The sequence below is a fragment of the Diorhabda carinulata genome, chromosome 1 (genome assembly GCF_026250575.1).
Source record: "Diorhabda carinulata isolate Delta chromosome 1, icDioCari1.1, whole genome shotgun sequence".
Taxonomy (NCBI): domain Eukaryota; kingdom Metazoa; phylum Arthropoda; class Insecta; order Coleoptera; family Chrysomelidae; genus Diorhabda; species Diorhabda carinulata.
In genome coordinates, this window is record NC_079460.1 from 13733024 (window position 1) to 13749461 (window position 16438).

The 16438-nt window shown below is 30.6% G+C and overlaps 1 protein-coding gene across 4 annotated transcripts in view; it reads left to right on the forward strand.

Annotated features, from left to right (window-relative positions):
• Window positions 1-327: 327 nt before the first annotated feature.
• Window positions 328-16438, forward strand: part of LOC130892829 (forkhead box protein P1-like) — a 257375-nt gene continuing 241264 nt past the window's right edge. For all 4 annotated transcript variants that reach the window (XM_057798492.1, XM_057798508.1, XM_057798517.1 and 1 more), the window contains exon 1: window positions 328-615. In XM_057798492.1, the coding sequence (XP_057654475.1) occupies window positions 595-615 (21 nt within the window). In that variant the 5' untranslated portion in view covers window positions 328-594. The remainder of the gene's footprint in view (window positions 616-16438) is intronic.

Sequence of the window (16438 nt, forward strand, 5' to 3'; positions counted from 1 at the left end):
TTTTTTGTAATACATATTGATAAGAATCAACCAAACAAATAAAAACACTAAACTGCTTTCCACATATCTAATCTGCACATTTTTTTTACTATATTATAGATGGCATACATCTGTGCACAGAACTTGTTTTCGAATAGTTTTTCTTGCAATCTGTTACAATCCGCCCCTGTGAATCTCCACTGAAGGCAGGTGTAGTTAGTTTGCTTTTGCATTTCTCTAAACTCTAAATATAAAACTGTGTAAACAACATCTCTCATACGGGTTAGGCGAGCAGACAAGTAAACAGTAAACAACACAGCACACAGTGTATGCCGCTCGACCGTATGCCTACACTCAGTAGGTTTCTGACTATATTTCGTTTCGCGTCGAATAAATTCATTTCGTACGTTCAACTGTCTCATTGCCGCTGCCGGTTTATTTGAATTTCCCGCCCAAATCTATTACGTAACCTACTTTACTGTTCTTTGACGTGACAAGACGAGATTGAATTTGAAAGTGCGGTGGTTTGTATTTGTGAAGTTTGTTGTTTTTTTTTCAAGATGTTAATATCGAGTTAAGACTATTCGGATTTACTAGCTTTATGGATTTTCTTTAATGTGTAGTAGAGTTGATGAGGTATTTATTAATTTCCTAAATGCGTTTTATTCTAATTTTCTAAATTTTTCTAAATATTACCAGTATCGATGTATTGAAATGTTTGAATGGTGTTTTCTCACATTAAAAAGTATTTCTAGTCAAGTTATTCACACACTTAAAATAAATCTACTGTAAGAAAAAGTTTGGTATGTGTGATAAATAATAAGTTTCATGAACTTGTTATGCAAATAAACTGAAAATTTTTGACGAAGTTTAAGTAGGAAATTATTTGTTTAAACGCAAGTATGTAAAGGTAAACTCACTTGTATTATTGGTAATTAATAATAATAAATTGTAAGTGAAAATAATTTTATTGATTGTTATAAATGACAATTTTTCGCTTTATAACCTACTGAGATTTCCAAATTAATATGAATGGTTAAATTCTTATTAACCGAAAGGAAAAATTGTACTTATTCTATTATGTATTTCGAGTCATATTAATTCTATCCAGTTATAGATACTTTAACGTTAAATATCGAGCTAAAGCTCTGTTGCGAATTCTTTAGCCCTATTTAAATGTAATGTCATATCCTTTTCAAATAGTTTTTAATAGGTATTTGTTTATATCTTTTGATACTTTTTTAGTCATAAAATAATAATCTAATTACCAGTTTGATGTAACAATCCTACAGTTTCAGACATTTTGAACTGTTTATCTTCTATGTCCATGTTTAAAAACAAAACGAAAGCAATCAAATTGAACAGTATTTTCATATAACACGCATTTGAGCCTTTCTTATTTTATTATTCAAATTAATGTTTTCAGTTCTAATCAAATTTGTAAACAAAGGACTGGCTACAAGAAGCGTTACAGACGTAAAAAATCGTGGAAATCCACCAAACGAATTTACAATAGATTTGACATATATAAACATATCAGATTATTTTTAGGTATTTGCAGCGCCACATTTTTTCAAATTGCAGAACATTTTTGTGATTCATCTTAATGATACAAAGATACCACATTATCTCCTTTGGGAGCAACAAAATAATTAAATCAAATATCGTCATGTCTATTCGTTATCTTTTCCACATTGTGTACAAAATATCACACACACACATACACACACACACTTACACACACACACACCCACACTTACCGTGAAATTAATGTTTTTAATATTATTCATTCTCTTGTTTTTTTGACTGAGCAGTCTCTGATTTCTTAGATGTAATAAATTCATTTGAATGTTCTAGCATCTCGAATCCTGTAGCTTTTCCCATTCGGATTGCATTTTCATTATTTTCAAATCTTCAGCTTAAAATTGTCTAGTTCTGATTGTTTATTCCCTCAAGATTCATTAAAATCTTCTATTTGATCAAGTATTCGGATTTTTACTGTCACGAGAAACAAGTGATACGTATTTCTTCAAAAAGGTGTTAGTGTGTCTGTTTATTAATTCTCAAATTTTTTGGTACATTTTCTTCCCTTTATTCATGTTCTCGCATGTCAGACATGATATAAATCACATCATTTAAAAAGGTATTCGGAATAATTGGAACGATTCAGAAATATAGTTTCCAAAACAAGTGAGAAAATGAAAGTAATAAAGATAAATTCCTCTTTGAAGGGCTGGATTTGTTGATAGTAAGTGATGGCAAGTTTTCTGGATATTCGAAATATTTAGATAGTAGGTAATTCATTTTGTTCTCTGTAAATATCTGGTAACGGTATTAGAATGTGATTGATGGCGTTTTCAACAGACTTTTATTAGCTTGGTATATATGTATTTATCGTGATTTCAAAAGTCGAATTGAGTTGAAACTTTTCATACTTATCTAGGAGCGATGATGATAATAAATTTGTAAGATTCTCTGATCATGATAAACAATTTATAACTTCACTTGTACATGTAAAATTAAAAAAGTTAGTATACAGTCTAAGTGTCAAGGGAGAAATTTGAACAGAAAATGGAGAAAGTTGCAAGAGCAAATCAAAAGCCAGTTTATAATACAATAAAGAACTTTAGAAAAATCATCAAAAAACAATAAATCTAGTTAAGGGAACAAATCAAGAAATAATAACAGATAACCAGAAAATAATGCATAGGTGGAAGCAGGAAAATGAGGAGAATACATGGAGCATATCAAGAGACAAGAACCAATAGCAATGGACGACATCGAAGAAATCATTAAAAAGATGGAAACCTGCAAGGTATCAACTGAATTGATAAAAAATCTAGGTAAATACGAAAACTTTAATGAAGTTTGGAAAATGGCTACAGTTGCCAAAGATTGGGAGATAATAGTTCTGATTCCGATACATAAAAAAGGAAACACCAATTATTGTACAAATTAGAGAGGCATTACTTTATTGAGAATTAGAATTTAGGAAAAGACATGGTGTACCAAATTATGTATTCAAAATTAAATAATTCAAAGACAAAAATAGAAATATATATATATATATATATATATATATTTTTATATATATATATATATATATATATATATATATATATATATATATATATATATATATATTCAATCTACCAACGTATTCACAAATTCTAGATCTCTTAAAATTTCGTAGATACCTGAATTTGATTCGGCTAAAATATGTCAATCATGTATTCATCGCAGTGCTCTCTAGGTTTTCTCGTTTCTTCTTAAAGCTGAGCTTTACCAGTTATTATTTGTATTTGTAAATATTTGTTTTCGTGAATATTTGGATAATAATGTATTTTTAGACTACTACAGAAACTCAAAAGTATACAAAACACTCTTCATGACACAGCTTACATGGAAAAATAAAATAAAATAGCTTTGATATGTTTCTATGGCATAACTAAATAAAGCTCGCATTCAAAGGTAACAAATAGGAAATGGTGAATATCAATATAGATGGATTATATTTTTATTGAAAAGGTGGATATACATATATGTAATATGTATGCAACAAACAAACTAATGCCTATAATTCCACAAATATGAATAATTTCAATCACTTAAAATTAATTGGACCGTTAAAATGAATACTCTAAGCGACAGTCGCGATTGCAAATTTTCAACTTTTCCGAATTGAAAACTTAAGCAGCATCAGAAGAAGAGAAGAAACTTCGAATTTATGATTTTTAGATATCTGCTAACTCTACCTCATAGTAGTTAGTAGAAATGCAAAACGATGAGTGTTAACATTTGACAATTAAAAATAATTCCCCATCTACCTTCTTTTCCAATGATTCCTCTATTGTTCTGTAGCTGATACCACAAAAGGGTTCAGGTCTTATGAAATGTTTCTCTATCCCTAGTTTAGCGAGTAATTCAGCTATTTCGTTTCCCTACACTCCAGTGTGTGCCGGAATGCATTGCATCTTTATTTAGCTTATCCAGGTATTCCCAATCTAGTTCGTATTTTATGACATTGGTGCTCTAATGGCTGCTTAGCTGTCGGACAGGATAAAGATCTCCTGTTTGCGATAATTCCTTTCTAGATTGAACTTAACACATGTTTCAATTGTATATATATAAGTGCTTAAAAAGTGTTTGGTGCGCAGGCTTTCAAAGTGTTTGGTTCTAGGCCCGTAAACTCCTATTCCAGCTCTGCCTTCTATTTAGGTACTATCCGTATACCATTTGATGGCGTTTCTGTTCATTTCTCGTATGATTTTTTGTTGCCACTTACAAAGGCTTCCAAGTATATCCTTGATGATGCTCGATTCAATACAGACGAGAGCAATTCGATTCAGAGGCGATCCAGAGTTGACCAAAAACTTGGACAGCTTATAGCATAAAAGAAGGATCGCCGACCAGACTTTGTTTTACCGATACTACCACAGCAGATGCTCTTCCGAGCTGTCCAACATAAAACCACCTATATATAGTAGTATTTGTAAGATCTACTAGACAGGCAGACATGGCTCATAAACATCTAGTTCGCCTGCAGTCGCCCAGAATGTCAATTTATCGGGACTGTTTTCTTTGGATTAGTTCAAGCCTATAGTACGAGCTACCAAGACACGTCTTTCTTGAATACTATAACGTACAGAATTTCAAGATCAGTATACACAGGCACCTCCACACGGCAAGCACAATTCGAACTACCTGAGTGTGAAAGTGTACTCTCTTGTACTTGCTTTTTACACAAAAAAAATAGTTACAGTGTTGGCTAATTTCACATTCCATTTATTTCCATTATTATATTCTTATTAAAATACATCTACGTCATTAAGAAATTAAATATTCATTTTTTTTATTTTTTTGATCATCAATAAGACACTGACCAGTTGACGTTAGCCAGTAGTGTGTAACACCTACCCACTGATATCATAATTACTCTTTCTTCTTCTTTATTTGTCAACAGCATCTTCCTTGTATATACTATTATCGCTGGTCAGTTATACGTTATAAGAATCCAATGAACGATTTCTTTTGGCTTTCGAGGTTAGTATATCTATAACTATATGGATTATAGTTTGAAACACAATCTAATTTTTTTGACGCAATATGAATTTATTTTTTTCAAAAATATGAATTCAAAATATTTGATAGAGTACTTGTGTTTACAAACTATAAAGGACGTCCAGAGGATTTCAATGAAACTTTTAAGAAAAACTTAACTTTTACTGGATTTCTATATCTAATCTGTTAAGGTTGCATATGATGCATTTAAAAAAAAAAGTAAAACCACAAACAAGTGGATGGGTGGAAATATAACGCAATAGCTTTCAAGAATAAGGTTATACTTAAAATATATTTAGTGTAACACCCAGAAGGAAACATTTGATCGCAATTTTCATGGCAATTTGAAGATTATAATACTATAGTTGATTACACTCCTGTACACGTCCAGGTATCGGTAAAATAAAATCATCGATGAGGCACCTTGCTCTCAAGAACTCAAACTTCATAAATTCACTTATCCAGAGTCTGTGGAGGGTCATGAAAATTGGTCATTCTCTTTTCCATGTTTAATGGCAAAACAAATTGTTGGAGAAGTCTATAACTGAACGTACAATAGGTAGGTGTTTATTGGTTTGCTGAAAAATAATTTGTGGACTTCCATATAGGTAAAGTCGTGAAGTCGAGTTAACACGTCCGTAATTTTGCTAATTTCTTGAACACTTCTAATTTCACTAAGTATATCGAAAACTTTTCTAATAAATTGAAATTCAATTCAAAAGCAGAATGTTCTGACAAAGTAATTTTTAGCTGATGTTACAAAATCTTCTATCAGAGGTAATGTACAAAGATTTTTTTTTGTTGTATCAGTATCTTTCCGTATTATTAATTATTTTTCCCAGGCAACTTATGATATTTTTTTTTAATTTTCTCAATTATTTCTTTCTCAATTCTTCTCAAAAATTCCACTTCCACTGCCACGCCCAGTTTTTCACATATTATATCATAACTATCAATTCTGTACTAAAATTTTTCCGTTATATTAAATATTTTCTATCTCAACAGGAAAATTATTTATCAAATCATCTTGATTCTATGATTACTCGTTATCACAATTATGAAAAAAGATTTTGCATCTCCTGTTTGTATGCTATTATGCAAGAATTTGATTCGTTAAAATAATTCTGAGATAACTAGTCTCTGAATCTATATACATATACGAGATTTTCAGTCATCATATTATTCTATCAAGAAATTTTTGGAATTTTTGTTATTATCAAAACGTATAATTAATACTCAAGGTCGAATAATATACCAGATATTTTCTGAAAAATTGATTTAGTACCTTGATACCATGATATATTTAAGGAAAATTATATATCTCATTAATATCAATAGTAAAAACAAAAGTATGGTTTTCAGTAATTTAATATTTTTAATATATCATTTTCATAACAACTGAATTACTAAAAAAGGTTTCTTTTAATGTTTAATTGTCTTTTTAACGACTCACCTTTCCTATTTCTAGCAATTAAATATCTTTGTATCTAAGTATTTGCTGAACGGTGTAACTAATTTCGAATCTGTGAATTTTTTATGCAATTATAGTGGAATGAAATGATCAATCGATACGTGTTTCAATTAGGAACAGTAAAAAATTTTCCATTCGTTTTGAGAGCATGTTTAAGAAGCTTAAATTTGCATAACAAATGTTTCATTCAAATATCCGTTTTAAACAGGAAATGTTTTCTTGTAAATATTTCAGTTCTGTTTTGTTTAATATTGGCCAAATAAAATAAACTTTTTTGTATTAGAATAGTGATTTATAACTATTTCTCGATATAATTCATCATTAAAAAAGTGTATCACTTGCAAGTTTTTGTTTGTATAAATAAATGTCCAATAATTCTTAAAATTTAGTATCCTTATGTTTATTATTATTATAGATTTGATGTAAGTGTTATTAGCAATAATTTCTGCATTCTTATACCTACGAGATATTTTGACGGTTGTAACGAATGATTCTATAAAACAAAATTTATTTTTTTGAGTCAGAAAACTAGATTTGAACATCCGTATTAGGATTGATGATTTATTTAGTTAGAATCGACTATATATGTTGAAAATTTGCGTCTAATACAGAAAAGCATTTAATACTACGGTTATTAATCGATGTATTGCTATGAATATCTTATTGGTGATTCTCCGCTATACCAAAAAATCTAAGTTATACTCAATTTTGTTACCTCTTCCTTCTAGGTCGTGCTATCTCTGATTGTTTCATTCCATTTGTTTGCCAATCATTACTCAAGTCCTTCATATCTCTGTTGTTTTGTCCCTATATAATCGTGGCTGTGGTTTATATAGTTTTTCTCAGTATATTGTATATTCTCAGTATGCTGCTCTTCAATATTAACGCACCACTATTAATTTCGTAATTATAAGTTTGTGTTTACACACATTATTCAATTTAGAGTAAGTGTGATATAAATAAAGATTATTAGGCAATCTTACATTACAGAATATTTATTGTTAATTAAAGTTCGAAAAAATATACAAAATTATGCGATCACCTACGGGAACTTCATCAAAATTGTGATCAATAACGCGAAATACCCCCTCGAGCTGTTATAACCGCTTGCATTCGTCGGGATAGGATTGTTGTTAAGTTGTGGATGATTGCTTGAGGAATGTGTTCCTATTCCATCATGATCTCTGCTTTAGAATCTCATTGGGTGAAAGATATTAAACTGTTTTTTAGATGATAGATTGAAAGATAATTGTTCCATTCTTAGTTGACATAATTTTTTGTGAGAAAATAATCATTAACGATTTATTACAACTCCTAACATGATGAAAAATCGTCTTTTACCACCAATTTTTGGCTATGACTATGTACTTGTACTTCTCTTACTTTTCACAAAGATCAAAAGCATAAAGGAGAAAAAACATTATTGAATATAAAATTTTATTGATTTCTTCACATTATTATTAAATTATCCATTATTAACTGCTTACTATTGTTCTCGTAAATAGCCGCTAGGATATTCTTAATAATGATTGGTTTTAGATTATACAATTAGAATTGTTCCATCTAAAAAATAGATTTCAGAGCCATTCCGCAGACTGATTTTTCCTATGTTCCATGACTGTCTTCTCAATGTAAGGACATTATGGTGCATAAAAATGAAAGTTTATCTTATAAATGAACTGATTTTTTTAATAGTTTTTTCAGCTCTCTACTAGTTCACTTTCTGTTTCTTAGTGCCTGTTTTCGGTGAAAGCGCTCGTAAATTTCATGCCTTGACACCATGTTTTCTATAATTTGTTTCTGTTTTCCTAAATTTACCAACTATCTAAATGATTTTTGAATTATTAAAACTTAGTAAATTGACCAAATAATTTTAATTTATAAATAAAATTGGAGCCCTCACGCACTTATCATTTCCTAAATAATATGCTAAATTCAAATTCATCTCGTTTAGTAATCAAGCATTTTTTGCGTGAATACTAGAAGGAGAACTCCAATACCCTTAATTTCAATGGTAAAACAACTGAATTTTGTTGCGACCTTACAAACACAGTTGATATCACGGTCTATTGGAGATTAAAAGAGCAAGAATTTGTGAAAGCTTTCCACAAAGATTGATATTCACTTTCGACTGCGAACGCAACTTCTTAAGAGTTTTTGATGTTCAACCGCATTATATATGAATATTTGCACCGCGCGTGGGATATAGATACCAAATTACACCGGAGATCAAACAACAATCAAAAGAGTGGATGTTATGAAGTTAAATCGATGCCAAAGAATGCCATGCCGGGGTTTTTAGTCATGATAACCGCTTTTGGTACGTAAGGGGAAAAACAATATGAATATCACCAACTATTCCAGAAATTCCAAATTTATCAGATCAATTTGCTAACTAAAATACGTAGGCCAAAATAAAGTCGTCCAGATCTTCACAAGAAAAGTTGTTTGGTTGGAGCTATTGTGAAATACATTGTTTAACAGTATGTGTTAACAAATATGATAAAGAAACAATGGGCTATTGACTTTTATTGTTTAGGGATTATTATTTTGATTAGTAAATAAACAACTATATCATTGTCATAAATTTTTTCGAAAAGATTCTATTTTTGAATAATATATTTAATGAAATTTTAATAAACCCGTGTTGATCGTTAAGGTGAATTAAATATAGGTAATTCTGCCAGGCGTATCGCGTGGAATATCAGGAAGCAGAATCATTACTATCTAACAACTTGAAAAAAGAGACCGTGAATCGATAGGAATGGGCGAAAATTTTTGAACTTTTTTATAACGATTGGGGAAACTAATACTGACCTATGCCTATAGAGGAAAAAAAAAGATATTGCAGCAAAAAATCGATTCTTGTGTGTTCAGGAAAGGTAAAATGAAGACTATTTAGTGGGGGAAAAATATGATGAAGCCCCACAGTATAATGGGAAGAGAAGAAGAAATGGGAATTAACAAATCTATTCAAATATGGATAGAAAATTGAGAGAGAAAATATGGAAACAGAAAATATTCATGATTTAAGGAATACGCAAAAGAAAATAAATTTGATAGTCCACAGGATGTCTATAGAAGGTACAATAAAAATTAAAACTAAAGAAAAATATAATAGTGAAAGATGTAAATCTATAGGATGAAAGCCATAATCGTTGTAGACTCGCTTATTAGTTTTGCGGAAAATATAAACTAGAAAAACAGAAACTATGATCATGAAACACATTGATTTCAGATTAAACGAAAAGCAAAAAACAGAGAAAGCAAACGAGAAGTAGACAATATTTTCATACGAGGGTTACTAACTAAGTTTCCTGATAAGGCAACACTGATGTGAATATGTCAAATCTGACATTTCCATAATAAATTTTGACATTTTTAATGGTGAACGTACTCAGAAGGTGTTGTCATACGAACGCTATTTATTTGAGTTGTTCTCAGTTACCTGAAACATTCACCTTAATAAAAAAAAAGAATTAAATCGCTAACAATTTCGTACTATCATTTTCTATGGTTTTTCTGGTTTTCGGAATTCAATTGTGGCCGCATTTTGTTACAGGATGAATTTCGTGAAAGTCGTCCAAAATCGGCTGTTATATCTTTTTTCTTGGAGCAACCCTGATCTTACGGCACCTAATCACCCTTAAATTATGGTGCGATTTTAATCTTCTGTGTCTCAACGTTTCTAAAAAATTTTGTCAAATAAGAATGAATTGCAGCCTTTTGTAACAAATAACATCACCATCGTAAAATCTGTAAAATTCAGACTAAACAGCGGGACTCTCTGCCGAAACTTCTTTAAAAGATTCAAAATATTGACTCTGCCTTCCTTATTCATCTTTGAATCCGTTTACTTAAGTCGTAAGCACGCTTCTTCAATTTTAGAAAGAAAAGTTTTTGTCTACATGCTGTAGACATTTTTTTGTCAATAAGGAACTTGTCTCTCTCTCTCTCTCTCTATTTTCTCTCTCTCTCTCTCTCTCTCTCTCTCTCTCTCTCTCTCTCTCTAAGATCGTCATGTGACGTACCGTGAGATTGAGGCATAAATGAGCATTAGTTTTACCAGCATTCATTCAATAGTGCATGAACCTTTGGCTGTCAAGAAGATTTGTTCGCGTTGAATACCACATAATTTAACAATCGCTAAAGAAGGCTCGTGTCGATGGGTGCAAACAAATGCTGAAAAAATTCAAACACAGTGCTTGAAAACACGTCTGTAAGGTCGTGAGAGGCAGAAAATCATGAATCTATGTATATGAACCCGAAACTAAACGATAAGGTATTTGCGCACGATGTACAACGAAGCAAACAACAAAAAAGTTTTAGAACAGTCCAAACAACGAATTGCTGGGTCGTCCACCGTATAGTCCTTGTCTGGCACCCAGTGATTTTATCTTATTCCTGCAGATCAAAAATAAATAGCGAGGTTAAGAAGCGGTTGAAGCGTTAAAATCATATGTTTTTGAGTTACCTTCATCGGAATGGGAATAATGCTGCGACAATTGGTTCCAACGCAAGCAAAAGCGTATTATCTAATTTTAAATATTCGTTTTTATTTGTCTATCTCAAAATCTGAGTTGCACCTCGTATATACAAAGACGTTTAATGGAAAAAAATAGAACATTGAAAGATTCGAACACTTATTGACTTGAAGGAAATGATTTGACGAAATATATGTAAGAATTATTTATCAATAATTGTGATGAAAATAATCATGAAATTTTGCCTCAATTAATTCTAAGTTTGTTTGTTAGAAGGGAAAAATTAAGAGAGAAATATATGAAAATAGCGAATATTTACGGCGGAAAGTACATAGTTTAACACTGGGATACTGAACTTTGCTATAAACATCTTGACAGACAGACAATGCGGTATTAGCTGGGACTACTACTATTTGAGATGGCTTCAGGAGAGTTAGTCATCTACTTTAAGGGAAAAATATTCGGATATTTCACCTCCTTCTCCACAAGACCTGCGTTCGTCGATTTTTCATTTTTCTTCTTTCAAGGTGTTTATTTAAGTAAAACATTCCTGTTTTAAACTCTGTGAGGTGGCGTAGGTTATTCCTGCTTAGGTCTATGTATTTCTTGGATCTTTCACAGTCACGACTAATTCTCTAGTGTCTGATACCAAATCTTGTATAGTAATTCAAGATTATTTTTTTTTATAAGGAAGAAATTCGTAAACTTTAAGCTCAACAAGTTTCTTGTATGTGTGGTTATGAAACCAACTAGCATAAATAATCATTGGGCTTTTTCTGAAGTCTTCTCTCCAGTTATTCTTATTCTACGAGGTATATTTTTTAAGTAAGTACCGTTTTAGAATTAAAAAAAGAAGCGCAAAGATGTCGCAATAATTTTATTTTTACATGAAAGCCTGTACCTTAATCTACTTTACTTCATAATTTCTGTGAATATTGAGGCACTTGTCATAACGTGGCACCAGTTTTTGAATACCCTCCTCATAAAATTCTGTCGCCTGACTTGTTAACCACTGTATCACAACTGTTTTGACTTCGTTATCGTCTTGAAGTTTCTTCAAGTGCAGGAAAAAATGGTAGTCGCTGGGCGCCAGATCAGGGCTGTAGGGAGGATGATCTAGAGTTTCCCATTGAAAAGATTTGATGAGATCTTTGGACCGATTAGCCACATGTGGACGGTCATTGTCATGCAGCAAAACGATACCCTTACTCAACTTGCCACGTCTTTTGTTCTGAATTGCACGACGCAGATTGTTCAATGTCTCATAATAAGACGCTGCATTGATTGTCTCATTGTGAGGCTGAAAATCCACTAGCAATACTTCTTTTCTGCCCCAAAAAACTGTGCACATGAATTTCCGGGCAGAAATTGTTTGCTTAAACTTCACTTTTTTGGGTGATGATGAATGTCGCCATCCTATGGATTGTGTTTCTTCTTCTTCACAGCTCTCACGATGAATATCGATCGGTTTTACGCCTTCAGCACTAAGAAATCGTATAACAGCTCGTACTTAACAATCGGCGGGACTCACGATTGTCGGAGGGATCTTAAACACTCAGTAAACAACGTACACAATGAAGAATCAGACTGTAATGGCATCAGTGCGTAGACAAGAGATGTAGGTAACCAGCGCGCATGGGCGGGACGCCGACCTTGGGGTTGGGGCGGCGGAATCGCAAAACGGTACTTACTTAAGAAATATGTCTCGTATCATTCAGGAGTTTATCATTACGACCGTACTCTTACAAGTTCGTTCACAATAAAGTTGCACAATATTTTTCATTATTATAAATGATAAAAGGAAATTCTAATTTAGAATATGGCGAAATCGACCTAAGTCTCAGTTCAACGTGCTTAGTTCTACCATTTATACATATTCTAGTTTCATTTATTGATTTAATCAAGATGATACCTCGATGAGTTTATGTATTTATATGAATTTTCAATATAATACTATTTCTATTACCAATTTATTCATTTAACTGAACACAATTGAATTGGAGCAACTGCTAGAAATATGAAAATCCGGAACATATGTCTTTTATGAGTTTCAATATATTTTTATACTAGTATGATCCACATTTAATCGAAATTGCACCATGTCGAACAAAAGTGAAAATTGCCAGCAGTAGTATACTATTTTCATTGAGTGAAGCTTGTAATAAAAAAAATTAACGGAGGATCATTAAAATATAGTTGTCTTAAATTTAATTCAAGTAATTAAGTTACGAATACTACATATTTTAACTATTCCGTGTATTACGTCTATCGTACTTATTTACATGATTGGCATAAATTAAGTAGTATCATGAACAAGTAAATAAAGGAATACAAAGTAGTCGAATGAAATTATCACTTGCTTAGCAAAAACTAAAATCAGTAGGTGCTAATTGTAAACGATAATCTTCCGTTGGCACTCAACAATGAAGAATAATCTCTCACAAAATCTCACAGTTCATTTCTCATTCTTAACGTTTTCATTTCAACAAAAAGGTAGAATTTTTCTGTAAAACAATTATGCGACTCACTTTCCCTCATACGTGTTTTAACCAAACTATGGAGTAAACTATAAAAAAAATCCCATAACTTTATTTCTCTAGTTTATAAAAATTGAGAGGTCTTAAGATGAAAGAAACAATTTCACATAGAATTTCTCAGCTTTTTTAAAAGATGTGGCGTATGGAACTGGGTTACAAATTGAGGCGTGACTGCTTTAAAAATCATTGGAATTTCATATTTCATAATCAAGCTAGAATCTTCTTATTAGTCACCGATAATACTAGTTAACTAATGACACTGACTTGATAAACTTGCTAAATCGATGAATAAAAACCACAAAAAATTCTGCCCTGAAAATTACAAAAATTTTATTGATTATTCTATGAATTTACCACAACGTACTTACTTTGGATCCGTATAGACATTCAGCGTGATATGAAGAAGAAAAATCCAGATATAATCGTGTGATTTCAAAGCAGCAAATTATCTATAGATATTGTGGATGCTTCTGATAAGAAATGAACGGTATTTCCAAAGAATTGAATACTGTTGTCTATGACATTCTAAAATTTGTCATAAATAAAAGTCATAAATATCATAAAAACATTTTCATTAGAATAGTTAATATTAGAATAATAATCTTATAATTCAAAGGATACTATTGTACATTTTTCAATTGTAAAAGCGTAGAATTGTATTTCTTAAGGAGTACATTTGCTATTCTGAATCATTTGATATTAATGATGAGAATTTAGTTTGAGATGATTGAAGGTTTCTATATTTTTGGCAACATATTAAAATTTATCTGATATAATGAATTATTCCGAAATCTATTTTGTGGAAGCTACTTTAATTGTCAGAGCTCTAGTCATCTTCTATATCTTCAGTGGTCATAGAATATAATCAATTAAATCGTCAATTTACCAATAGTTCCAAAGGTAAGTTAAAAAATAATTTGATCGAATTGGAAAGTTCTAAGCCAAAAAAATCCATGTTAGAATTCAGTTATCAATTGATAGATATGATCTAATTCTTCTTTAATCAGTTTACTGAATTTTTTCTGGTGAAAAAGTTTCACATTTACGATATATTCACGTAAATCTTCAGTCAGATACTATGTGTTTTCAAGCATAGAATAATATGCTCACAATGTTGATGAACATACTACAATAGGATAAAATTTTCAGAAAACTACAATATTTTTGTGTTAGTCGTTAATCTATAAAATTTTCATCACTAGATTATTCAGAACTAATTTTAAAATGTCTGGAGGTGTATAAGACAAATATTCTAAATAAAATAAACGTACAAAATTCAGTAACAAATAAATCCACTATTTGTCAAATTTGACACAACGATTCTATCGAACTGTCCGTATTATTCAATTCTCAATGGTAATGACTTGCATTATTTGATTAAAGTCGCATATTAAACAAAATATCAATTAATAGTTCTGGATAAACGTATATGACTTGAATGTTTTCACACTTTTCCAACTAAAAAATCTTAACATTTCTCTTAATTTTAGCTTTCATGTTTTTGATAACAAGGTAACAAAATGTATTTAATTCAAAAAACAATTATGAAACAGACCAGTAAAATTTATGGAAATATCGATGAAAAATTACCATAATACAGGAAATCTCAATAATTCCTGACTAAATATGATAATTTTATCCTGTACTATGATTTTTGTATCCTAGGCGGTTCAAGATCGATAGTATTTAAACAAAAGGTTATTAAAATTGACTTATGTATCACTTGTAGGCAAAAAATATAAACAAAAGGCATTTTCCTTAATTCAAGGAGTCATAATATTGACATAATATTATATTGTTTAATACTTTATGTACTGTCTACTTCAACACAACACATAAATATTGCAATGAAAAAACAAATAACGCATTTAAGAACAAAATAATAATAACCAATCAACGGTTAGAACTTATTTAAAGCTTAAAAGGCGTGCTTAAAAAGAAGAAATATAATTAGCTTATTCAAAGTTGTGATAATTTAGGTGCCTCGTATTGGTATAGGCGACTATTCGTAATATTCCGACAAAGAGTAGCTGAAGTTTTCACAATAATATAACATTTTTTGAACATACCGACCTAACAAACTTATATTGATATAAGCGAAATTCTTTTCAAAATACAAGTATATAAAATGTGAAAGTCAGGGATTAATACATCGATTCCAAAAACTTTAAAATTTAGAAACATATGTACTGATTATTTTAATTTTTATTTTTTCATGTGATTCGCACAGAGGATAGATGCAGATCAACAAACCGTATTTTCGACACATATAGCTCGGTTTACAATAAAATTATCCCAAAATCAGACAAATATCGATTGAAACCGTTGACGAAAAATGAAAACATAAACTTTCTTTTCTATTTATTTATAAACCTTTACCATATATAAAATCAGTTACTCCTAAACTTTCTGGAATCTTCAAACAACACAAAATTGAAATAGCATACAGTCAAACCCTTCACGTCTATTTTTAGAAACAACATATATTGCCCAAAATGATCAATGCATTAATAAGTAAATTGATTTAAATAAACTTAGTGTAATTCATGCACATCTTTTACTAACTTTACTAACCTCACCTAACCTATAAATTTCAACTTCACTTATAACGACCTAACCTATAAAATTTATTGTCATTTATATTCTAACAAATAAATATTCAGCTACATTCATAACGACCCTACCTATTGAAATTTGATGTTATGCATAAATTTACCAATCAATATTGAACATCATTCATTACAACTTATCCTTATCTAACCTATAAAAATTCAGCTTCATTCATAATCTAATCAATTGAAAATTAATAAAAATTCCTATACTAACCAGAATCAAAATTTCAATTAATCAATATTTCTTACAACGTCAATTTGAATATTGAATTTTGAATCTTATGAAATTAAGAA